This window comes from Hesperophylax consimilis, chromosome 26, assembly GCF_061612785.1.
Source record: "Hesperophylax consimilis isolate HC1 chromosome 26, BYU_Hcon_1.0, whole genome shotgun sequence".
NCBI classification, from domain to species: Eukaryota; Metazoa; Arthropoda; class Insecta; order Trichoptera; family Limnephilidae; genus Hesperophylax; species Hesperophylax consimilis.
Window position 1 is genome coordinate 10769257 of NC_142861.1, and position 23940 is coordinate 10793196.

General features: G+C 36.9%; 1 protein-coding gene across 1 annotated transcript; it reads right to left on the reverse strand.

The window, feature by feature from the left end:
- Nucleotides 1-111: 111 nt before the first annotated feature.
- On the reverse strand, nt 112-23813 carry LOC149411100 (DNA-binding protein Ets97D-like). The gene is made up of 12 exons (XM_089647533.1): nt 23660-23813; nt 18398-18560; nt 18148-18243; nt 16516-16637; nt 15638-15821; nt 13897-14131; nt 12641-12766; nt 10913-10986; nt 8751-8836; nt 7445-7601; nt 4615-4768; nt 112-2849 (listed from the first exon to the last, which is right to left on the reverse strand). The coding sequence occupies exons 2-12, from the start codon at nt 18558-18560 to the stop codon at nt 2717-2719; spliced, it is 1530 nt and encodes a 509-aa protein (XP_089503659.1). The 5' UTR covers nt 23660-23813; the 3' UTR covers nt 112-2716.
- Nucleotides 23814-23940: the final 127 nt, after the last annotated feature.

A 23940-nucleotide genomic window follows, 5' to 3' on the forward strand; every position in this document is an offset into this window, starting at 1 on the left:
TGTACTATAATCCGCCCCTTCACTAATTGGACACTTGCCCCATTTTTGAGGTGGCGGTGACTGTAATTTATTTTTTACTCTACTCGAAATAATTAAATACATATCTGTTTTATAAAAGTACTTTATTGTTTACAGCTTGTCATAAATGTTATGTATTTCAAAATAAAAAAATTCTCAAGTCGATTCTCCAGCAACAAAATGTTGTCAAAACATCGGACAAAAACAAAAATATTGGGTCAGGTGCACAACATTCCTTGTTTTCCATCGGCCATGGAAAAAAAAAACATTGTGGCCACGCCTAAATGTTTCTACTTTCCACAAACATTTTGACCCTACCTCAATGTTTCATGTTTGCACAAACGTTGTGAACCTAACTCAATGTTTCATGTTTGCACAAACATTGTGAACCTAATTCAATGTTTCATGTTTGCAAAAATATTGTGGACCCGCCTCAATGTTTCATGTTTGCACAAACATTTGGTTCGATGTTTGTGGTAATATTGTCGCCGAAGACTTGCCTTTATACAAACATAAATTAATATGCAACTTATACATTATTTATTTTAACAATAGAGCATTATCAATACAAAAATATACAATAGAAGGTATTTTATAACAACAATATTATTGAAAATATATTTATGTTTCATTAAATCATTTCTCAACTTTAACAATTCACAAAACATTTTGCTCAGGGCAATAATATATACTTTCTTTAATGGTAATGTTTTTTTTACATCATTAGATATCTTACGACCCTGTGATATATAAAATTTTATTAAATACCAAATATGAAGAAAGAATTCAAAATGAAACTGGCAGGCATACAAGGAATAAATCCTGTTTTAAAAATTCAAACATTATTATTCAAGAAAAAATAAAGTACAAATTAGAAACAATTAGCGCCTGTTTAAAGTAAACATTTAGTAAATTATAAAGAAATTTCATTATTTACAGATTAGTTTTGGGGAATTATGGGGTGCTAAAAAAACAGTGCTGCAATAGAAAAAAAAGTATTTCATGTTTTATTAATTATTTCTACGTAATACAGTCGATTCCGCTAAATTAATACAACGGTTTATCGGGATAATAATGAAACTAATACTAATTTCGGTTATCTGGGACACTAATCCGTTTAATTGGGACAAACTCCGATCTGAAGTAGATGCAAAACGTATCTCATTAAACTAATATTAGTTCAGAAGGGGACGCTCTGCACTACGAGAGTTCTGAGATCATTTGGCAGTAATTCGATAGACTTCACCCACGCCGTTGTTCGCCGTCCGCCAACGTTCGTTAACGTAAAGTTGTTCAGATCGCAGTACACTGCCGCACGTGTAAGAAGTCACTTTAGAGTAACTGTTATTATAATATATATAATTGTTTTGTTCACGATTATTTGACTCGACGATTATTTGTTTTGTTCACGATGATTATTTTATTTTTTTCTATTCATATGTAACATTGGTACATAATTAATTTTTTTTAAATTTCAAAAACAACAAGAGAACTCAAATAAATGTAATATGTAGGTACACATATAAAAAAAAAGATCGAGAAATAAATAAAAAAATTTACCTAGGTTCTTTAACACTTCTTTGGGACAACAGGTTTGGGCCCCAATCGGGACAATCGTTGTGTCCCAATTAAGAGGAATCAACTGTATATACTGAACCTCCCTTTTAACTACCAAATGACTAAGGTTGGGTTGATTCAACCACTGTGACATGTGTTAGCCGTCAAACACAATGGTAATGCGGATCGTCAATCAAATGTAACAAAGGTTTAAACATCCCAACCTAAGTGTAAAAGCATAATTATTTGCATTGATTTGTATGGCAATTACGATAACCAACGAACATAATCATAAAAAAAAAAATAATGATTCAAAATCATCACAATATCAATAAATTTCCTTATGAAATAGCAACTTCATACAATATTTACAATTATTCTTCCTTTATTTGGGGGCACAGTTGGGTGACACTGATGGTATCCATAAACTGGATCCAGGACAGCAGTACAATAGAATCCCGTTAATTCAAACCCCGATAATTCGAAAAAACACGTAAATCGAAATATTTCTCGAAGTTCTCAGAAAAAATTTTGATACAAAATTTTGTTTAAAATTAAAATTCATTAGTTTGTAATTTATTAATAAAACATATAATTTTGTAAATAATATATGAAACTGACATGGTGGAATTTACCGTAAAATTTATGCGGTAATACATCATATCTAATTCGTATTATTATTTCATAAATCTCAATCTGAAAGACCGATCGAGCCGGGATATTTCAATTTACACTGAAATATAACATGAAATATAATATTTGTATTTTAAAGTCCGTCCGCGTAATTTTGATTAACTCAAAAATATGTTGTACATATTGACTGGCTGGTCGCGAAACTCAATTTTTTTTCTGTAAAATTTTTAACTCGTTAATCCGATAGATTCCAAATTAACGAGGTTCTACTGTACCTCAAAATTTGTGTTTCTGAGGGCGGGAGATTTTTGACCTTGTCGCTATAGTAAAATTGCACCGAAAAAACTGTTTGGGAAAAAAATCATTTTTTATTAATTTGGTAGGGACGTTTGATTGTCTTTAAAAGTCTCGTTGTTGCCTTAGAATAAAACACCTCAGAGTCAATCTTTACACCCTCATTACTCCTATGCCCGAAAGTAGTTGCGGCCGCGGTGGGCTTCCGCCACACTCACGAGTACATCTGGAAGTGGCCGGAGTCCTCGTTGTCGTACTTGGGGGCGCCCTTGTTTACGAGGCGGGCTAGGTCGCCTGCGTCATAGCCAATCAGCTGCTTGAGGTCACACACGAAGCGGTAGACGAATCTATTAAAAAAAAATGACTTGCGTAAATATATGAATAAGATGGTCAATATTCCGGTAGATGGGACGCTTGAATAACTGTTGGTTGGATCCAGTGGATACTCATAGCGTATATGTACTGACTACAAACCTCAATAGTAGATTTGTTTTTAAAATTCTCTGGAATTAACGGTAGTCAGCTGTGTGCATTCCGCATGACAACTGCGTTAACGTCGGCTACCAGGGAATGTATCAATTATGATTATCTACTATGTCAACCAAAATCATCAGAACGTAGAATAGTTAATGACTTAATCTGTTTATGTATATATTTTTTTATGTGACACCTCACAAGAGTGTCCCTGCCTATGCAGTGAAACAGACAGGGGAACTATGTCACCACCCGGTTGGGCGGCGTTGTGAGGCGGAATAAGGTAGGGGCTGTAGGAAGGGATTTGCTAATGCGGGCCTTGAAGAGGCTCGCATTATAGGAGGGAGGAAAAACAGATGCCGGTAGCTCGTTCCACACACGAGCCGACTTACACAAAAACGAGTCGTAAAAACGGCCCGTTCTCATGAAGCCAACGTCAACCGTGAACGGGTGTTCAGTTCGTGTCCGTCGAGTTTCGCGCACGTGCACCGGTGCATCAAGAATCAATGCTGCTAGCTCCTTGGAGCAGGCTCCATTGAAATACCTGTAGAACAGACACAGCATGCCTACATTGCGTCTATGCATTAGAGAAGGCAATCAGTCTGTTAACAACGGATTGTCAATCAGACGGATCGCTCTCCTTTGCACAGATTCAAGCAGGTTTATCAAGTATTTTGGGGCACCAGCCCAAAGGTGGCTCCCAAATTCAATAGTTGGGCGGACTTGAGACTTGTACAGGGTCAGCAGCTGGTCACTGTTGAAGAATCTCCTAGCCCTGTACAAGATGCCCAACTTTTTGGAGGCCTGATTTACTCGGGCTTCTATGGATCCCCGATACTTGAGCTGGTCTGATATAGTAACTCCAAGCATTTCAATGGAGTCTTTATTGGGGAGAGTGCTCCCATCAAATTGCACCAGACAGTCATTGATCTCCCTCTTTGCCGAAATCAGACACGCTTGGGTTTTTGAGACGTTGAAACTGTCTATATAAAATCTGTTTATATAAAATCATAAATTCAACAACTGACAGCTTTGAAAAAATCATCAACAAAAAATGACATGCGCAGAGATCAGCAGACCGATTTTAAATGTGCGCAGATCAACAGAACTTGATTTTAAATGTGCGCAGATCAACAGAACTTGATTTTAAATGTGCGCAGATCAACAGAACTTGATTTTAAATGTGCGCAGATCAACAGAACTTGATTTTAAATGTGCGCAGATCAACAGAACTTGATTTTAAATGTGCGCAGATCAACAGAACTTGATTTTCATATACATATATGAAGGCTACAGGCTCATAGAGTTTAATACTGCGTGTGGATGGAAACATTTCAATATTACAAATTGTAAACAAATATCATAGACCTTCTGAGACGAACAGTCATCTAAGGCCATCTCTGAAGACCAAATGAATTTGGATATTTTGTATTGAGTGCCATTAATAGTTCTGTTGAATCACAAAAATCCACCTTATGAAGAATAAGAAGATTCCTACCTTTTGCCGTGCCTTAGATGACTGTTCGTCTAAGGCACAGCAAAAGGTAGGAATCTTCCTTTTGCCGTGCCTTAGACGAACAGTCATGTATGTAGGGGTAGGAATCTACGTTATGAAGAATTCTAACAAAACATTCCTACCTTTTGCCGTGCACTTTTGAGATCATATCGCCGTCGTAATAGTAGCGGAGTGCTCGGGATAGTTTCTCGTAGTTCATGGTGGGTTTATGTTTCCTCAAACCCCATAGCCGTGCCACTATCTCGGGTTCTTGCAGCTTGAATTCTCCGTTTGTACCTGCATATAAATAAAACTGTTAGTTTTCTTACAGCGGCTACTAGTCTTAAGGCCGGTATTCCAGTTGCTTTTTAAGCTGGGCTTGAGACACATTTACATTTTTCAAGAGTATAGGGCAGATTTCCTGACAACCCAATCCGACTTATAACATTCCTGAGTATACTGAAATACCGGCTCTTATTTAAGTTAATCTAGAATTAAGTTTAACAGATTATGAAAATAGAGGTCTTTTTTGACACAGTACAATATTCTCTCAGAAATCTGCAAGTCAATTATCCGACAACTACAACTATATAGTCTAAAGCACAAATTCAAGCACCATAATTAATAATTTCAGTAGTCCGCTGCATGTCTAGACTGAAACGTCAAGCTTTGTGCACCAACAGGTTGGGTTATTTTACTTTTCATAGATTGCTTGAGCTGACCATTTTACCACCAATTCATTAGTTAATTTGTTGCTTGAGCGATTAATTAATTAATTTTAAACCGATTAATTAATTAATTTTTAACCGATTAATTAATTAATTTTAAACCGATTAATTAACTAATTTTAAACCGATTAATTGACTAATTTTTTACCGATCGAAAGATTGAGAGCGGTATTTGTTTTGTTTTACGAACTACCCGTTTTAATTTTGAGCATATTTTGTATGTACATGCTATTATCCTCCGCTTTTACTGAGTGGACAATAGCCGGGTTTTTGGGTTGGCCGATTACTAAGAGAGTACAGAACAGAACATGATAAAAGAATAGGTTAGATTAGGTTAAGTTTGTTACTTGTTTGTTTCTTTTTCTTGAAAGTTTTTTTTTTTTTGGAACCCTAGGAAACCCTATATTATGTTAACCGTTTGAAAAATTGCATGTTAAAAAACAGGGAAATTAATGAAAAATTGGGATGCTAAATAAAAAATCATAACTTGGTCAAATATTGAGATATTTTATTGATTCTTTTTTCATTTGTTTAGGAAACTTAGCATTATCATATAAAAATATACATAAGCACAAAATAAAAACAAAACCAGGAAAAAAATACAATCAAATGTTGAAAAAATAAAAAAGTGGGTGTGTCAAGCCTACGCAAGACAGAAGTGAAACTTCTAGTATTCCTCTCTCTCTATTTTCATTTCATCATCTCTATTTTCTCTCTTAGGTTAGTTTGAAAATTAGAGGTTAAATAATTCAACGACGAAGCATGGATTTGCTTTTTCTAATATTTTCTTATAGATGAATGACGTTCGATTAATGTATAGTTCCAAAAATTTTCAATTTATTCACAAGTATACAATATTACATAAATAACAATATTACAATTAAAAATTACAAAGAAATTACAATGACAATGATGTGTTCATCACCTCTATCTCGTCACTACTCATTTTTAACACTGAAATTCTGTACCAAACCGTATGAACCACAATCAATTACGTATTTCACTCGTATTACACTCACGACGCAGTATACTAACCAAGCAGCTGATGCTTGGCGTGGCGCAGTTCGCTGGTGTCTGAGAGAGAGGAAAGAAGAGAAGAGAGAGAACGTTCGTGAGCGGCTCCCCCACCTCAACAAGCGCATATGGTGAGAGAGGGACAGTGAACGGTGAGCGGTGGTGGGGGTACCCGCATTTTCGTGTCGATCCTGACTCGGTTTTACTCCGTCCCCAAAAATACATTACGCGCCTAAAGAAGTTTCAGTTCAAATTTACTGCCGTCCACAAAAATGTTTGCAAACCCTTCTTGCAACCCGCACAAATCAAAGAAGAACGCTTTAGTCCGTTGCCGCCTTTATTGCTGCACACGACGCAGCAGCGCAATTTAGTCCCCGGAAGTTTTCAAGACCAAAATTTTATGCTGTAGTGGATGGTGTATCTGAAATTATTTTTTCGGCCATCCATTCTTCTTCAGTGCTTCTATTATGGCTGAGATAATAAACTGCAACCTGGTCATTTTTTGTTGCTGTTTATTGCTATTAACTCTCAACGCGCACCAAAGAAGCGAAAAGCAACACATCGCAGACGCAGCGCACCATCCGAATAACAGAGACATACTGCGCGTCATGTCGTCGAAATATCGACGATACGCATTCAACAACAGTTAACCCTTACCACTCCATAATTTTTTAATATTTATTGTCAGCCAACTCTATTAATATATTGATAGGAAGTTACAAAAAAAATCGTTAAAAATTCATTCATAATGATTTATTCTTCAAATAAAAAACAGTTTACAGAAAACATTATGGACTACTTATATTTTAGCATAGTATGGTACTTTTTAAAACACTTTCCAGGATGGAAACCAGATTTTCTGGAACAGGTCTCACAAAACCACACTGTTTCGCGTCTTCCTTCTGTGCTGTTAACACTATCATCATCAGGATCTTCAAAATCACAAGCAACAGGCTCGTACTCACAGTCACTTTCATAAGATTCATCTTCCGAAAACACTTGGTATTCAGATGCCATATCACGCCAAGTTTCCACCATTTTTATGGTAAAATAAAACCGGAAAACAGTCAAAATCTTGCTCACGAAAATACACCGAGCGCGCACGTCTTATCTTCTCGGCCCCCAGCCGACAACTGAGTTGTAGCGTACAAATAGTGAAAATAGTGATGTCGGATAGCACCCGACATCACTAGGAGTGATAAGGGTTAATCAAGTATTTGAAATGGCTTACCGATCCACTGTATCACCTGCGTATGGTCAGTGCTGGTGAGTAGCTCTAGCAGAAATTGCCACAGCTGTATCTGGCCGTTGTAACCGCTGCGACTGACTCCGGCAGACATCAACGATATAGAGGCCGTGTTGGATATCTTGCATTCAGGGGGGCTCGTCTGCAAAGGGAAAATGTTTTATAATTATCATTTTTTGGTCTTCATTGTCTTTCTGGTGTATAGCTTTGTAGTGTCTACGAGCACCTACTTGCCGCTGAACGAACTACCTACGTCAATACAATTGCGAGTTTGACTAGGTATATTACGCGCATCCGCCAGAAGGTTCTAGGCAACTGCCTAGGCATAATTTCAAACAGTCAGTCAACAATTTGCAATCTCGCGAGTGACCAACTTGCGCGCCTCCGCCGCGCACAGGGGTCTCCGTACTTACACCCGATTCTGCAGGGTTCATCCATGGACTCCTACGGGATCATCACAGCGCCCTGGCTTCAGCATCCCTGGCCAGCACTACATCCACGCGCCTAGACCCCGCGGCATCCTCGCCGGTCTGCGCATCGGACCACGACATCCTCGCCGGCCTGCATCTCCCGCTCAACCGCCGACCAGATCCTTCGTATCTTCGGCTACCTTGTTCAGCACTGGAGCACCCGGAAGACCCATGGTCTTCACCAGTCCTGACACATCCACAAGTCCGGTCTCAACGCGGCGTCGCCAACTACCGCCTAGACCACTTCACCGCCAGCATTCGGTCATGTCATCGCCATTGGTCCCGAAGTCATCTCCAATGCTGCATCCTGACTCAATAAAAACACTGTGACCTTCAACAACCTCTTTCATTGTGTCTCTGCTACCTGATCTCCAAAGCTTTATTTAACCACGTGTTATGTTTCACTAAAGTGCATACACACATTGTGTCAAAACGTAAAGCATGGTGGGCTAGATTGGATTGGAAAGGTTAAAATTATTTGACTGTGGAAGGATGGAGATTCGTGCTGGATTGAGCAAGGAATTTGGGAACAGACATTAATGTAAATATAAAAATTACAACACATTAAAGACTAAACAATGCCAAAATGGTAAGGCCAAGTAAAAAACAACCTTTTGTTATGTGAATACCGCACAATAGAGCCAGTGAGACTATGGCAACCACAATTATGTACAAAGGTATGTTGTGAAGCTGAAGGAGGTGTGGAGCGGGAAGAGATGGGGAAGAGGAAGGTGAGGAAGTACCTAGCTATTCAGATCTGGTCACAAAACAGTATCTTCCACTCTGAATTGAAAATAAAGTTAAAAGGTGTGTGTATGTACCTTAGGCTTTTTTCTTATGGCTGCAGGACTGGTGGAAGAATTATTCTGTACGTCAGATTCATTTGGGTCTTCATTTTGCACAACAGCTGGAAGAAAAAATATCTATTATTGTAACAGTAATTATTTAAAGTTAATAGCACAACAACTAATACAGTAGAACCTCGTTAATTCGAAATCCAAGGGACATCAAAAATCAAATTTCGAATTAACGAATTCCCACGTAATTCGAAATTTTTTGAAAAAAAAATACGCCGAAAATCGATATTCTCGGCCGCCTCTTCAAATCCGGATGGTATTTTAGTTGTAAATTCGTATTAATACCAATTATTTCTTTATTTTCGTACAATACAATATATTTCCGCGTAAAACGAGAATTCGCGGCCGTATTCCGTCGCGGCCGTCTCTTTAAATTCAGATATTCGAAATAAATTCGCAAAAATACGATATATTTCCGCGTAAAACGAGAATTCGCGGCCGTATTCCGTCGCGGCCGGCTCTTTAAATTCAGATATTCGAAATAAATTCGCAAAAATACGATATATTTCCGTGTAAATCGAGAATGCGCGGCCGATTTCCGTCGCGGCCGACCCTTAATTCAGATTTTTTATGCAAATTCGTAAAAATATGATATATTTTCGCGTAAATCGAATTTAATCGGCAGTTTTTCGTCGCGGCCGGCTTTTTAAGTTCAGATATTTGAAGTAAATTTGTAAAAATATGTCATATTTCGGCGTGAATCGAAATTTTTCGGCCGATTTCCGTCGCGCCGTATTTATTAACTCGGATATTCGAAGTAAAGTTAGTAAAAATACGATATATTTCCGCGTAAATTTAAATTTCGCGTCCGATTTCCGTCGCGGCGGGCCCTTTAAAATTCAGATATTCGAAATAAATTCGTAAAAATACGATATATTTACGCGTAAATCGAGATTTCGCGGCCGATTTCCGTTGCAGTGGGCCATTTAAATTAAAATATTCGAAATAAATTCGTAAATATATGATACATTTACGCGTAAATCGAAATTTCGCGGCCGAGTTTCGTCGCGGCCGACCCTTTAAATTCAGATATTTGGTGTAAACTCGTAAAACTACGACATATATCCGCGTAAAACGTATTTTATCGGCCCTTCAAACTCGGATATTCAAAATAAATTTGAAAAAGTACGACATTCCAGTGTAAATCGATTCTGATTTACAAAATAATAATACTAATTAGGACGATGTATAACCACGTAAAAATACATTTTTCGGCGTTTTACCGCCACGGCTGAGTTTTAGATTCAGATTTACGAAATATTATGATTTATTTTCGCAAAAATCAAATTTTTTCGAATTACATGGACAAATTTTCGTGCGCGGACAAAAATAAATTTCGAATTACGAATTAACAAATTTCGAATTAAAAAAAATTTTGATTGAAAAAATTTTTCTGCGGAAATTTTTTTGGCGAAAATTTCGAATTATGCGTTTTTTCGAATTATCGGGGTTCGAATTAACGGGGTTCTACTGTATTAATTATTAACATAACCTGTAGGTACATAGTATATGACTGACACACATTTAATTCACATGTTTAATCAATGACAATATTTTTATATAGCATAACTTCTCTCACTGCAATTCTTTGGAAAAGTCAGCCACTTTACTTGTTTAATAATTACAAATTTCCTTCTGAATAATTAGTATGTAGTATTGTAAGAAGTCCAAACCACAGGAGCTTGAATACTTTCTCGCTCTCATCTAATACGGCATCCTTATCTACAAACGGAGGTCATCGAAGATGTCCTATTGAACATGCAGCTCACAGTTTATCAATCAGTGGCTGCCCTCCCGCTACATACTGAATGATGTACCATGGACAGCCTATAAAAGCGAGTGCACAGCCTTGAACCAAGCAGAGATCCTGAGCCGGTCGTAGGCTGGAAACCTGATGTGTTGCGTATGCGATTTTATTAAAGACAGGTATTTTTATTGTATATCGTTATAGGAATCATGGTCTGAATCGAAATCTGTGTACATTTTATACTTTTAGATTTTTTTCCAAAAAAAACTCATTAAAATAATTAAAAAAAAAAAACATCATTTAGAACTATCGGGGTTTGAATTAACAGGGTTCTACTGTATTACTCAGAAAGAATTTGGTAGTATGTAATATTGCATACCTATAAATTTGCAATTCCTCAACAGCTCCAAATGGGTCCAAAATAAATCACCAGGATCTGAAGGACACTTTTCTCTGTAGCAAAAAAATATAAACATATTAGTTTTAAAAACGTTTAACCTTTCCCTTACTGTGCTAAAAAAATCCACACGTTCCGGTGCTGTACACTCAATCAGTGTACAATACACATCTCAAAATAAGCGATTTAATATTGGACAAATATGAATATTCATAGCTAATCGATTATGTTTATTATATTTTATATCAAAAGTGATAATAATTGTAATTTAATTGCTGAAAACATGAAAAAACCATCGGCAGATGCTAAAGAAACGTGCGAGGGGTCCACATCTAACGACGGTTCGCGGCCAACTGGCTAGCGGCAGGCGGCTGGCACAAACACAGCTCTGCGGTCGTAGGTATCGATGGTCTAAATCAAAATACAACTGCAGACGTGTGGATGTCTCATGTACCCGCATAACAAATTAAAGCGGAACATCAATAGCGTGTCATTTCCTCGCACACTCTTCGCGTATTAGTATCACACGGTTGATTGTATTGGTGTATTTGTTCCCGATTTTTAACAAAAATCTATGATTTTTAATTGAATTTGAAAACTATGTAAAATAATTTTTTTTTTTTTCGTAGGAAGCAATCACTTTGTGGTTAGACATTATATATTAAATCAAATAAAACACTTTGTTTATTAACCACGACTTTTTTATTATTACATCTACCGGTTTCGCTACGGTCGAGCTTCATCAGGATGTGAAATATAACTAAAAAATGTTTTTAAAAGTCTTTTTTTAGTTATATTTCACATCCTGATGAAGCTCGACTGTAGCGAAACCGGTAGATGTAATAATAAAAAAGTCGTGGTTAATAAACAAAGTGTTTTATTTGATTTAATATAATATTTTTTAATTCAGTGCATAAATGTATAACGGAGGAATACCTAAAATCTGTACCCAGAATTTATTATATTTATAGAGTTATTAAAGTTATTAGAAGCAATGTGTAGTAAATACACACCACAGATAAGGAAAGGTTAATGACTAGCCAAATACTAGGTTAAGTTACTAAAGAGTGGAAACACAACGTGCAATGGCCATCCCAAGCCAAGATGGGGGCTACAGCACTCCGGATGAATGACAATGGGGAACACTGTCACAAACGGAACCTCCGAGATACAGGGATCTCGGATTATTTAGCTCAGCAGTCAAGGCCTTGCTGGAGTGGACCTTCTATTTCCATATATACTTGTGGGACCAAAAATGGACCATTCAAACAACAAAACCAAGGATCTAGGGGAAGTGGAGGGGAGAGCAGAAACCACCTCGGTGGACTCTTTCCACGTGAGGCCTTCAGGGAACCCAAACAAAGAGGGACTTCCAATAGAAAAACCTTTATCTCTATCTCCTAGCTTGTCGCGGGGATCTATACAGGGACCCTCACGGGACCTGGAAGTAAATTTAAAGGACGAGGTGAAATGGGAGAGAGCACAATAAAGTCATATGGCCTGAGTGCTCTCGGGAACTATCCGCACACCGTCTCCGCTTAAATATATATTTTTAAATAAGTGAAGTTAGGTTAGTTGATGTTAGTTTAGGTTGGTTTAGGTTAGGTTCATTTTTTTTTTTATTCAGTTTTCTTCAATTTTCTATTCCATTTTGTCTCGGAAACATAAAATATCCCAATCGTGATCACAAATAATAAAAGCCGAACTCACTTGAATTCTTCTAGAGACATTTCACACAGCAATCTTCCCGGTATGGACCAATCTGAGAGTTTTATTCCCGTCAGGTTGAATTGTCTCACAGCCCACTGTATCCAGTGCCGGACTTGTGGTATTGACCTGCAGAAATAACACAATCATTAAAACAATTGAATGAAATCATCGACGTGATAAAACAAAACACCTTTGAATAATAGTATTCAATCATTGACGAAGTTAATATTCACAACTCACAATAAAAATATAAAACAGAAAATAAAAAAGGTAACGGTCGCAACTGAGAATTAAAATCAGGTCCTTCAATCTTAGGTCACAACAACAAAATACTGATTGACCAGTCGTTGACAATGTTACGTTTGAATTTCCGCAAAACACCCTAAACCTGTCAAGGGAATATGGTGAAACATGATGTATAATGCGTTGGGCCTCCAACGATGTGTATATATTTTTTATTATTTTAGAAACAAACAGTACATAATGAGTGAGTTGTTTGACAGTGTAATCATTTGTTATAAAATAATTTCCAAGTTTATTAGCCAGTTGCAAGGCCAATTCGCAAAGTACATGCGAGGAATGTAGCATCATGTTATTTCGAAACCATGTAAAAAGGGAATCCAGGGTATACTTTTTACCGGGCGGAGTACTAACTCCTAGCGTGTACTAACCCCTATTTTGCACTAACCCCTAGCATGTACTAACTACTAGCGTGCGCTAACCCTTAGCGTGTGCTAACCCCTAGCGTGTGCTAACCCCTATCGTGTACTAACCCCTAGCGTCTACTAATCCCTAACGTGTATCAACCCCTAACATGTGCTAAACCCTAGCGTGTGCTAACCCCTAGCTTATGCTAACCCCTAGCGCGTGCTAAACTCTAGTGTGTACCAGCCCCTAGTGTGTGCTAACCCCTAGCTTATGCTAACCCCTAGCGCATGCTAAATTCTAGTGTGTACCAACCCCTAGCGTGTACTAACCCTTAGTGTGTACTAACATGCTAGGAAACGGTTTGAGGTAAATATAAACCTTATAATATAAAAAATGTATGTGGTGTATAAGTGCACGAGTGAGTGTATGTGCTTGTGTATCAATGTTTCTGAATTGTGTTATTTTTATTTATTTATGTAATTTAAGTTTTGAATCCAGCAGGACTAGGAGGATAGTGCAATCCCAGTCTGCCATACAATCGTAACAATAGTAATGCAGAGATGTGAGTCTGATTGATTAAGTTACCAGTAATGTAGGGGGTTACAAACCAGAACTTAGGATCCTCCGGTATCCTGAGTCTAAGCTGGTCCGCCTTAAACTGCGCGTCCACCATCCATTTGGCCATCTTGGACACCTGGCCACCGCCGCCACTGCTGGCGCCATCGGAGCCGACAGAGGTGGTCTCCGTAGCCGGGACTATCGTGGTCTCCGCACTCTCCATCGCCAGGGCTTCTTCGACGTCTTCCATCAGGTCAGAGCTGGGGCTGAGCTCGTCTACGGGATCTGGAAGAATCGATACATATGGAGGAGTCAATGGTGCTGTACTAAAAAATTATGGATTTTCCAAAATGTGATGTTTAAGATTTGTATGTTAGTATCAAACTAGCACAAAAATCACAGGATATTTTTTTATTTATTGGACAATTTGCATAGCGCCGCTTTTGTGAGCCGTTTTTATCACCTCAGGGGCGCTTTACTGTTGATGCAGGTATTACAAAAAAATATAAATATTACAAAAATAAATTGAAATTAAGTTAAATAAAATAAAGTACAGACACAGGTGATACGAAGATGGAGACTCTGCAGCAAGAATCCTAGGTGGTGAGGAAACTGGACCAGCTGCTGCAGCGAAAGAGTGCACCGCGTCCACCAACAGTGCCAGCACGAGGTTTGTCATCCGTCCAGGTATGTGTCTGCTGCTAATAGAGCGCTGACACAATATCCTCACATAGATAACAGACCTTGGCAGGACTGCTGTGACGTTCGGCAAGTCCATCATTCATCTCCATGTAATCTTGTTCCTGGTAATAGTGTTAGTGGTGCAATGTGCCCGCAATAAAAGGCGACGGTCGGGATAATAAATTACCCTGGGCACTTGTTAGGGCCTTCAGAGTTTCCAAGAATTCCATTGAAAACATCTGGCGTACCTACAGTTACCGATTCTCGTCCCAAGTTCAACTTCAACGAAGGGCGCTACAATACTCTCAATACTCTACAATATTCTTATCACAGATAATGACTTTCTGTACTCTTTACTTCTCATTGTTACTTATTTTAAGTATTCATTAAATAAAGTATTTTTAGACAAGTTGAGGTATGTCTAATACTATTTAATAATCTTATCACAGATAATGTCTTTCTGTTTTACGGTTTTTACTGTACTATCCATTGTTTACAATATAAAAGAGTATTATTTCAGAACTATGCTCTTTGAGCTGTTAGGCCCTTCCTACACAGATACTTACAAGCTTCGTGACTGTGACGCAACGACAAGTAGCCTACCGATATGCTACACTTTAAAGCTGTTTTCCGTACACAGCGCTACCCAAATTATATTGAACTTGATAATGTTTTCACAGGCAGTCGTGGAATCAATACGATGTCAAGTGACTCGTAGACAATAATATAGTTCTTCTTTATAATTTACAAGCATAAAAAGATTTTGGGTTCACCCTTACAAAAAATAAATGTCAACTGTAGGGCATTTGTCGCCGCCAAAGAACTACACGAGAATGATGTCAAATTGACATTTCTTTCCAACCTCAATCCACGCCTTCTCCGCCAAATCCTTTCCAACGTATTCTAATTATATGAATATGGATATTTTCCCACCTCCAGAACAAATTTAAAATTGTAATCATGTTTGGATATCATTAAGCTAGGGCGAGAAGAAAGAGAATCTGAAGCTGATTGTTGAGAGTGAGAATTGTATCTGGAAAAGGGTTATGAGGACTGACTATTAGCGAATGTTACTTGTTATGTTTAGTGTTTAATAATATAATGAAATACCTTCCAGGGATGGCATCTCCATGAAGGCGAGCCTATCCTCCTTAGCCATGTGCAGGAACTCCTCGTCAGGCTTAAGCACGTCCACGATGTTGATCCGGCGCTGGCCGGGCCGAATCTGGATGTTGACCTGCACCAGGCCAGCCCGGTCAATGCACTGCTCTACCAGGGTCTTGTGGCTCTCCAGCTGCAAGGAATGTACAGGTTCCATCAAGAGAAACAGGGGTCACCCACAAAGGAAATTGACTGACAACCTAAAGAGAGCTGCCGGCTTGGAATTGGTGAGAGACGACAATGATTGCCAAAACTAGAGATTACAAAAAATTTAAATTAGGATATACTGGTAAGTCGTAAATCGCAGTTCTTCGATTGTGGAGACTGACATTTTGTATGTCTTCTGAAATCTCACTACCAGAATATATAAAATTTCTCAAACAAAAGTGTTCACAAAAAATCATGCACCTAATCAGCTATCTAAACACAAAATAAATTAAAATGTCTATACATATATACCAAGTTAAAACACAGAATACTAAAAATAACACGATTTCCTGAAAGATCCCATGTCTGCGCTATGCGCACTGCACATGGCCAATGCTCGACAGTTTCAGAGCATGGAGTTCAAGTAATGTGTTGAACATGCTTTTGCTTTTGGAGCGGACGTCAGTTCGTCCATAGGAACTACAAATTCTAATTTCAAACTTGAAAATAATCTGAATTTTTTTTTTCTGCAAATTTTAATTGCTTTTATATTGAAAGAATTCTTTAATTTTGAAGAAGACTTCAACTATTTTTCCATTTTAGTACGTTTCGGGAATATTTGGTGGGGATCAGCCCCATTGTTCCCCTATGAAGAATTAAGAAAAATTAATTATAATTACCTTTTTTGAGTCTTGCAGCCAGAATTCATAGTCTGAGAGATCGGTGCCTATTCTCTGCTCCAGCATTATTCTTAATCGGGAAAGGCTTGTCCTTATATCCATCAGTTGCACCAACACATTATCTGAAATCAATAATTTTACATATTATTTTTGATGATGCTCTGTTTGATCATTTTAAGGAACCGAAGGTGTGAACCTGATCATGATGTAAAAGAGAGCTGTTGAACACAAGGTGGATTGTAAAAATGGCCTATTCTCATGTGGCAATGTATTGAAATATTGGGCATGCCTTCAAGCGCGGAAGAAAACAATGACACTAGTTCTTATGAGCATCAGACCAGAGGTGACTCGCTTAAAGAGGGTCAGCAATTAAGTACTATTTATCTGCAGACTCTGCACGATACCCACAGTTAAGAATAGCTTAATACTAGCTTCGATGGAGCCATCATAGTCAACCATTTGATGATCATTTAACCACTCAGGTCTCATAGAAATCGTTGTGTCTCCTTTACTATCATGGTGAGAAATGTGATCCAAACGGTGTTAGAAAGAGAAAACACCAAGCTTTATATTCAAATCTAAAAGTTAACCACAGAAGAATCAAAATGTGCACCTGTATGAAACTAAAAGTTCCGACCACAGTTTGAGAAAAATTCATGATTTTTTTTTATTAATCATTATTATATGAAACTAAAAATTGACGTGACAATAAAGTTCATAATACATTTGTCTAGTAAAAAATGTGTTTTTTTTTCATTATCAGCACAGACATGGGAATTAATAGACGAGAAGATAATGGCGAGGGGTAAAATCAACTGTTGAAGAACGAAGGGAGTGAAGCTGACTGTGATTCGTCAATAAATCAATCTGACAGTAAATAGGCATCTCGCATTATAATATCACCATTTACTTCTTAAAAGTAAAATCTGCTTTTGAATGAATAGACATTTTTACATGGGAGCGCAAATTACTCGCCACGTTATGAACAAATTTGCGAAGTCAAAATTCGGCAAAAAAATTCGGTTCTATTTTCAGAGTCGAATATTTCGTTTAAGTATTTAGTTAAGACACTTATAAATGTTCATAATTTACTTCCCAGCAACCAACCAGCTTTGTGTTTCGCGTCCAGACGTTTCTCGATGTGATGGTATATTATGTTTCTACAACTGATTCATATTATACGATGTGAATATGCTTAAAATAAAGTAAAATAATGCTTATATATGGAATGTAATACGACAATTGGGTTTATTCTCTTTTTCACATCTATTTTTACAAGTTTTCATAGTACAAGTCAACATTTTGCCGTGTTATTTCGTAAAATGAACCGATGATGCCTCGACCATAGTTTGCACAAGAATGATGACGTCACGTTTTCAAATTTCACTTGAAGCCATACGCGAGCACAGCCGGCTCCAATGGAACCGGTATGGGGAGTGGGGATAATACGCTTTTAATCACTTAGGGCAGGTCTACTAATATTCATATGTCTATGATTATCAGTAATTTTAGTTCAGTGTTGAGACAAAAAAAACCTTAGGTGAGCCAAATGGAAATGCACACAAATTCTGACAAAATATGCCAGAGGCCTGAGGGATTAAAAAGATGATAATAATAGATATTACAGATTACCACTAGAGTCAATATTGTCATCTTCCAAAGCCCCAGACTCCACCTCGGCATCTTCAGAAAATACACCGTGCAGTTCATCTGGTTGACTGGTCAAACCTGAAACAAAAATACAGCCCGTTAGTTTTCGTCATTAACAGCCGATAAACTTCCGCCTATATCTCTATCCACAGGACATTAAACCCAACACAAAAAAGTAAAAATGTTTAATGGTGTCCATTTGCGAAATAGCATAAATTGTATTATAGCTCACAAAGATCAGTCTCAGCCCCAAACTGCGCCATGATGTTGGTGTCGCTGTCCATGGCTATCAGGCGTCCGTCCACCAGGCGGTACTGCCGCGCCACCTCGTCCCCTACCTCCAGCTTTATATTCTGCGTGGACAGCAGGTCTTCCAGCTTGCCGTCCGCGTTCATCTGGAAGCGCAAAACATGACCGTTAATACTCTCTCAGTAATCCAATTATCCAGCAACTACTATAATCTGCCGTTATTATTACTAATTGGAAGCACAAAATCAAGCTCTATAATTTGCCGGTAATCGTATATCAAATTCAGTATTCCGCTGCGTGCCTAGCCCTTCAGTACTTTCAACACATTTGTTCAGTTTGGAATGTTTTCTGTGCATTTCAAATGCGCTATATACATCTTATTTTCCATAAAAACTAGATAAAATTATCTTTCTAGTGTCCGCATTTAAAATAAACATTACTATAATAATAATATCTTTATTTAGGAAAGTTTACACATTACAACTATACATACATATTATGGTGTACATTGATTTGTAACTTTTATAATATATTTAAGGTTATAAAATTAACAGAAAAATACAAAGATAATATTGTGAAGGTAAAAAGAAAATAAAAGTACAGTTGAGGTTTCTCAAATACCGCCTCACTAGGCTAGCCTGTGTTGAGGCAGAATTTTTCGTGTTAGTTCCTAATACCTTTGAACATACCTATACTTGTATTAAGATGTATTCGCTCAATAATGTGGTGACTTCAATAACTGCGAATTTGGGTGAATGCACCGGTGAAGGCCCTATTCTTATTTTTGATCCAAATTTTTACATTATTTTTGAAATTTTTTTGTGAATCACATCGTTTTATGCTGTCTGGAAGAATGTTGTAGAGTCTTGTCGCAAAGTATTTAAAGTTTCGTTGACCAAACGTAGTATGTGTTATCGGTATTTGTAGTAAGTTTTTGTTGTTGCTTCGAGTACAATGTGTATTTGAACTTTTTTCATAGTAATTATGTATATTTGAGTATAGATGAGTTAGGATAGTTTTTGCATAGAGCTGCCGAACATCAAACACATTCATAATATTAAAAATTAGATTCTAGTCTGTAATTATAGGTAGCCTTGGAATTATTTTTAAAATTGTTTTCTGAGCCTTTATGATTGGGTCTAGTGCAGATGAAGTGCCGCTTCCTTGTGCTACGATACCATACTCAATAATAGATTGGCAGCTGCAAAATAAACCATTTTCAGGTGTTGAAAGCCGAGAAAGTTTCGTATGATTCTGAAAAAGTGCATTGTTTTTCTTATTTTGTTTGCAATTATTTGAGTATGAAGATTCCATTTGAGATATGGATCAATGGTGAGGCTGAGGTACTTCATCTGAGTAGAGCGTTCAATGTAGGGGCACAGACAACATTCATCGGAATTCAAACACGAGTGTATTCTAATGGAGGCATCATCAGGAGGTTGACCAAAATAAATAATCAAATTATCATAGAAAAATTGAGAGAATAAACTCGATATTTCGAAAACACATTCATTTTGTTTGGGGAATGTATTTGGAATGAATTTTTAACTTCACTCTTATCTAGTTCATATAATAAAAAATAAATAATTTTTAAAGTTAAACATTTTGATTGTTACAATAGCTACGCGATATATGAATTATTCATTTTGGCTATTTTTAGGATTTTATTAACGACATCCAGTATAAATATTTAAGGCAAACTGGAAAAAATTATTATTTCTCTTTCTTATGTCAAAAAAATTATGTATTTCGTGTTTATAATGCCCGATCATATATGACCCTAAAACACTGGAGCGCCAAGCTTTGTAAATCAACTGATTGGGTTATCTTAACTTTTACAAGCTCAGTTACCATACTGCCGTCTAGCTTGCTCTCGCTGACCATTTTGCCAGTCATCTAATTTTTCATTGTTGTTCTAGGACATTTCCATTAGTCCTCGGTCGCAAATGTGTCTGTTTGTTTAACTTTGCCACGTTTTTTATTTGAGTAAGTTTACAAAATGGAGTCTTCTCGCAAGCGTAAGCACGACCTGAACTTTACCAAAAATTTAAATTTAAAAAAAGATCGATAGCAGTGTTTGTTTGAAAATTACTGTTCTTAAAAACTACCTGTGTTGCGGCGTGAATGGACTGTAATTGCGATATTTTGTGAATTTGTTTGATTTGACTTACCAATATCTCCAAGCTGTCGGCACCTTCCACTTTGCTCTGCGGTAATCACCGGTGGGGTAATTGTTAGTATTGGAAGAGAGGTCAGGAAAGGGAATGGTGATATTGGGTTTGCGAAATGGTCAATGCGTTAGAGATTGCTATTTTTATGCACTTCGTCACGGCGATCTTTTGCGGTATAACATTAGCTGTTTTCAGCGCGGCGCGGTGGTGTAAAAACTCAAGATAGGTTATGCGGAAAGCAGAAGATCGGTTGTACCTTGCGGCGCGGTAATTTAAACACAACTGACTGATGTAGGTAAAGGCGCGGGACGCGGGCGGGAAACAACCGAACCAAATGCTATATGCAACAATTATAACTGGCCCGAGCAACCTGTTTTCATTTTTAGCATATTTTTTTATGTATGTACCGCGACTTTCACCAATTGGACATTTGCCCGGTATATTTTTTTTTCAATATTTATATTTTTAATTATTAGAAAGTTAAACGTTATTTCTTTGATAATAATGAATTGTACTATCTTAACTCTTGGAATGCACTGACTTCTAGAAGCAATCGATATCCAAGGCTTCCAACAGTATTTGTGTAAAAAAAAAAATACTGCCAATCGTGAATTTTAAATGATTATAGCAGTCCGTATATTCCTAGCCTAACGCAATACAACATGACAACTATTTTGTTTGGCCCCTCGAGTATTTTGGATTTATTTAAAAATATTCCCGGATGACATTAATATTAAAATAGATTTGCTGTTTTTGAATGTATACTAAAATGAATTACCGTTTTTGAAAGCAGATAATATTTGGCTAATTTATAAAGCGCCGTTTTCGTGAGAAATCACCTCAAGGGCGATGAAAGACTCTTTCAGATTTTAGCACTTCAGACAGACTACTAAATATTACGATTTCAAAATATATTTTTTTATTTGCGGCTTGCTTTAACTTTAATAATACACAATTAAATAAAAAAAATATATTCTGTTTAAACATATGGTTTAAAACATATTTAAGACTTATTACACCGCTGCAGATTTTTGGTTCAAAGTTAATTAGAATGTGGGGGTCAAATTTTCAGCTTCACATTTCGGATATCAATGGGTTAAATCATATATTTACCATAATACAAAAGGATATGGAACAAATTTTATGAGTCCGTCTCAGTTTGTAGCGTTAAAGTACACAAAAATACAAGTTATAACCAAGGCCAGATTCAGGCGCAATTGGATTAGTCCGCTCCGAGAGCCGTCTTGCCAAACACCAAGGAGCTAAGGAGCTAAGGCACTGATAATACCTAATACATCCTTGAGGATTTTACTAGAGTCAGGCGCCGTTTGGCTCATTTGTTATCTAACAGTCCTTTACACATTCTATAAAGTAAATTTAATTTACAAACCTCGCTTTTGGGCTGAGATAGGATCCTGGAAAGTTAGCTGTAAAAGCGAAAAGTCATCATAAGTATAACAAATCATTGTAGTGATTTTTTTTAAAGCTTTTATAATGAAATAATGTACAATTCTTAAGCTGTACACACACGGCAGAGCCATATGGCGCCGAACCATTTGGCTGAAGCCTTTCGGACACGGTGCAAAATTAGGTGGCCACACACCGAGCCAGTTTGATAATTTGATCTATGTCCAGGGATGTTAGTTGTTATATCTTTGGTTGAAGAGAACTTCAGAGAGAAAAACTTTCCCTAGAATATTTTAGCAATGGCATCACTATCACCATCGAGTCAACAACTCGAACTTGTGAACTAAAATCGTATACGGGTACAAAAAATAGGTGTTAATATTTATTCACAAAAATTCAACAAAAGTTTATTTAAAATAGGTATTAAAAATAATATAGGTATATAGAATAGATTTTTTTTACAAATATTCAACAAAGAAAGTTTATTTAAAATTGGTAATTGAAAAATTATATACGTAAATAAAACAGTTTTTTCACAAATATATAACAAGAATTTATTTAAAATTTAGTAAGAAATAATATAGGATTTTTCTATAACAAATAGAACAAAATTAGGTCCCCTTGAAGACGCAATACCATATACTGTCCGACTCGAATCCGAATTCATGCTGAGTGGATTTTGGCACAGGGATTGCACATAAATGACAGAGCCAGCAATCCATTGCCACATACGGCCGAGCCGAGCCACAGCGTTTTGGCTCAGCTCGGTGGATTTTGGACTCGCCGATTATCAAGCGGAGGCTGCCGAGCCTAATTTCCCCACAATATGAGTTTCGGCTCGGCGAGGGGTTATTCGGTTTGCTGGCTCTGCCATGTGTGTCCAGCTTAAGACCCAAATACAAACAAACATGTTGCTATGTATCTTTTATTCTGTGAATAAATTCTGAAGTCTGTAATAATGCCATAGAGATAAGCTCAGCTTGCAAGCTATCGGATTCATATTTCTGTAAAGTATTCATTTACAGGCCACTGTTATAATTCTATTTCTAGTTTCCAGTGTAGTGTTTATTTATTGAGTTTTACTTTTGTAAATATGTATTACTTCCTGCTTCAATGTGGCACAAACAATATTAGATCGAGTCATTTCCTTGTTTGACCACAATTAATTAACAGGAAGTAACCGTGGATTATCACAAGAAGGTCGAACATAATATGACGATATAATATTTAAATTAATAACCTAATACTTTCAATAAGATATTTTGATTTTATTAAAACAGTATTAAATTATTACAAACATTAAAAAACCAACTAGAATCATCATTCCCACTAAGATAACAAATAAGACGCCTTTATTTGTTGAAAAACAACCATATTGCCAATTAAACATGTTGTCAACAACTGTCAAACGAATGTCAAATAAGTTGTGACTTTATATTCCCGGTATTTTGACACAAGCTGTTGAGAATAAAACTAGCGTCAATTAATATCGTTGTATAAGCTGTGGTAAAAACATATCGTGCATTGGAGTTGGTAAAAAATTGCTAGAAACTTTTTTTTCTGAAATGGAGGCAAAAAACAATGTCAATAGGTAGCCGTTCAAGGATACGAACAAAAATTCTAAAGAAGCAGACTCATCGTGTAATTAGTTTTGTTGTATATCTCACCGAATAATGGTCCGCCACAATTGATTTTGTGCAATTACGATAATGAAACGTTCACTAAACTGATATCGGAACACATTAGCAATATTGAGTGATGTATATTTTTATACGCGGTTCAAAATTGAAAGAATCGACGAAATTCCAGCTTCCGACTTCCTTCCGTGGAAATCCATAGACAAAATCATGCCATTGTGAATTGGGTTACGCTTAGATAAAGAAGAGGTAGTCAAGATGGAAGACCTCATGATTTTTTTCTTACAGAATAAAAGATAATATAAAAAACC

Coding starts and splice junctions, on each gene's coding strand:
- LOC149411100 (XM_089647533.1), bottom strand. CDS start 18,560: ATGAACGCGGACGGCAAGCTGGAAGACCTGCTGTCCACGCAGAATATA. Junction 15,822..16,515: donor GGCTGCAAGACTCAAAAAAG/GTAATTATAATT, acceptor CATTCCTTGCAG/CTGGAGAGCCACAAGACCCT. Junction 7,602..8,750: donor CCATAAGAAAAAAGCCTAAG/GTACATACACAC, acceptor TTCCCTTTGCAG/ACGAGCCCCCCTGAATGCAA.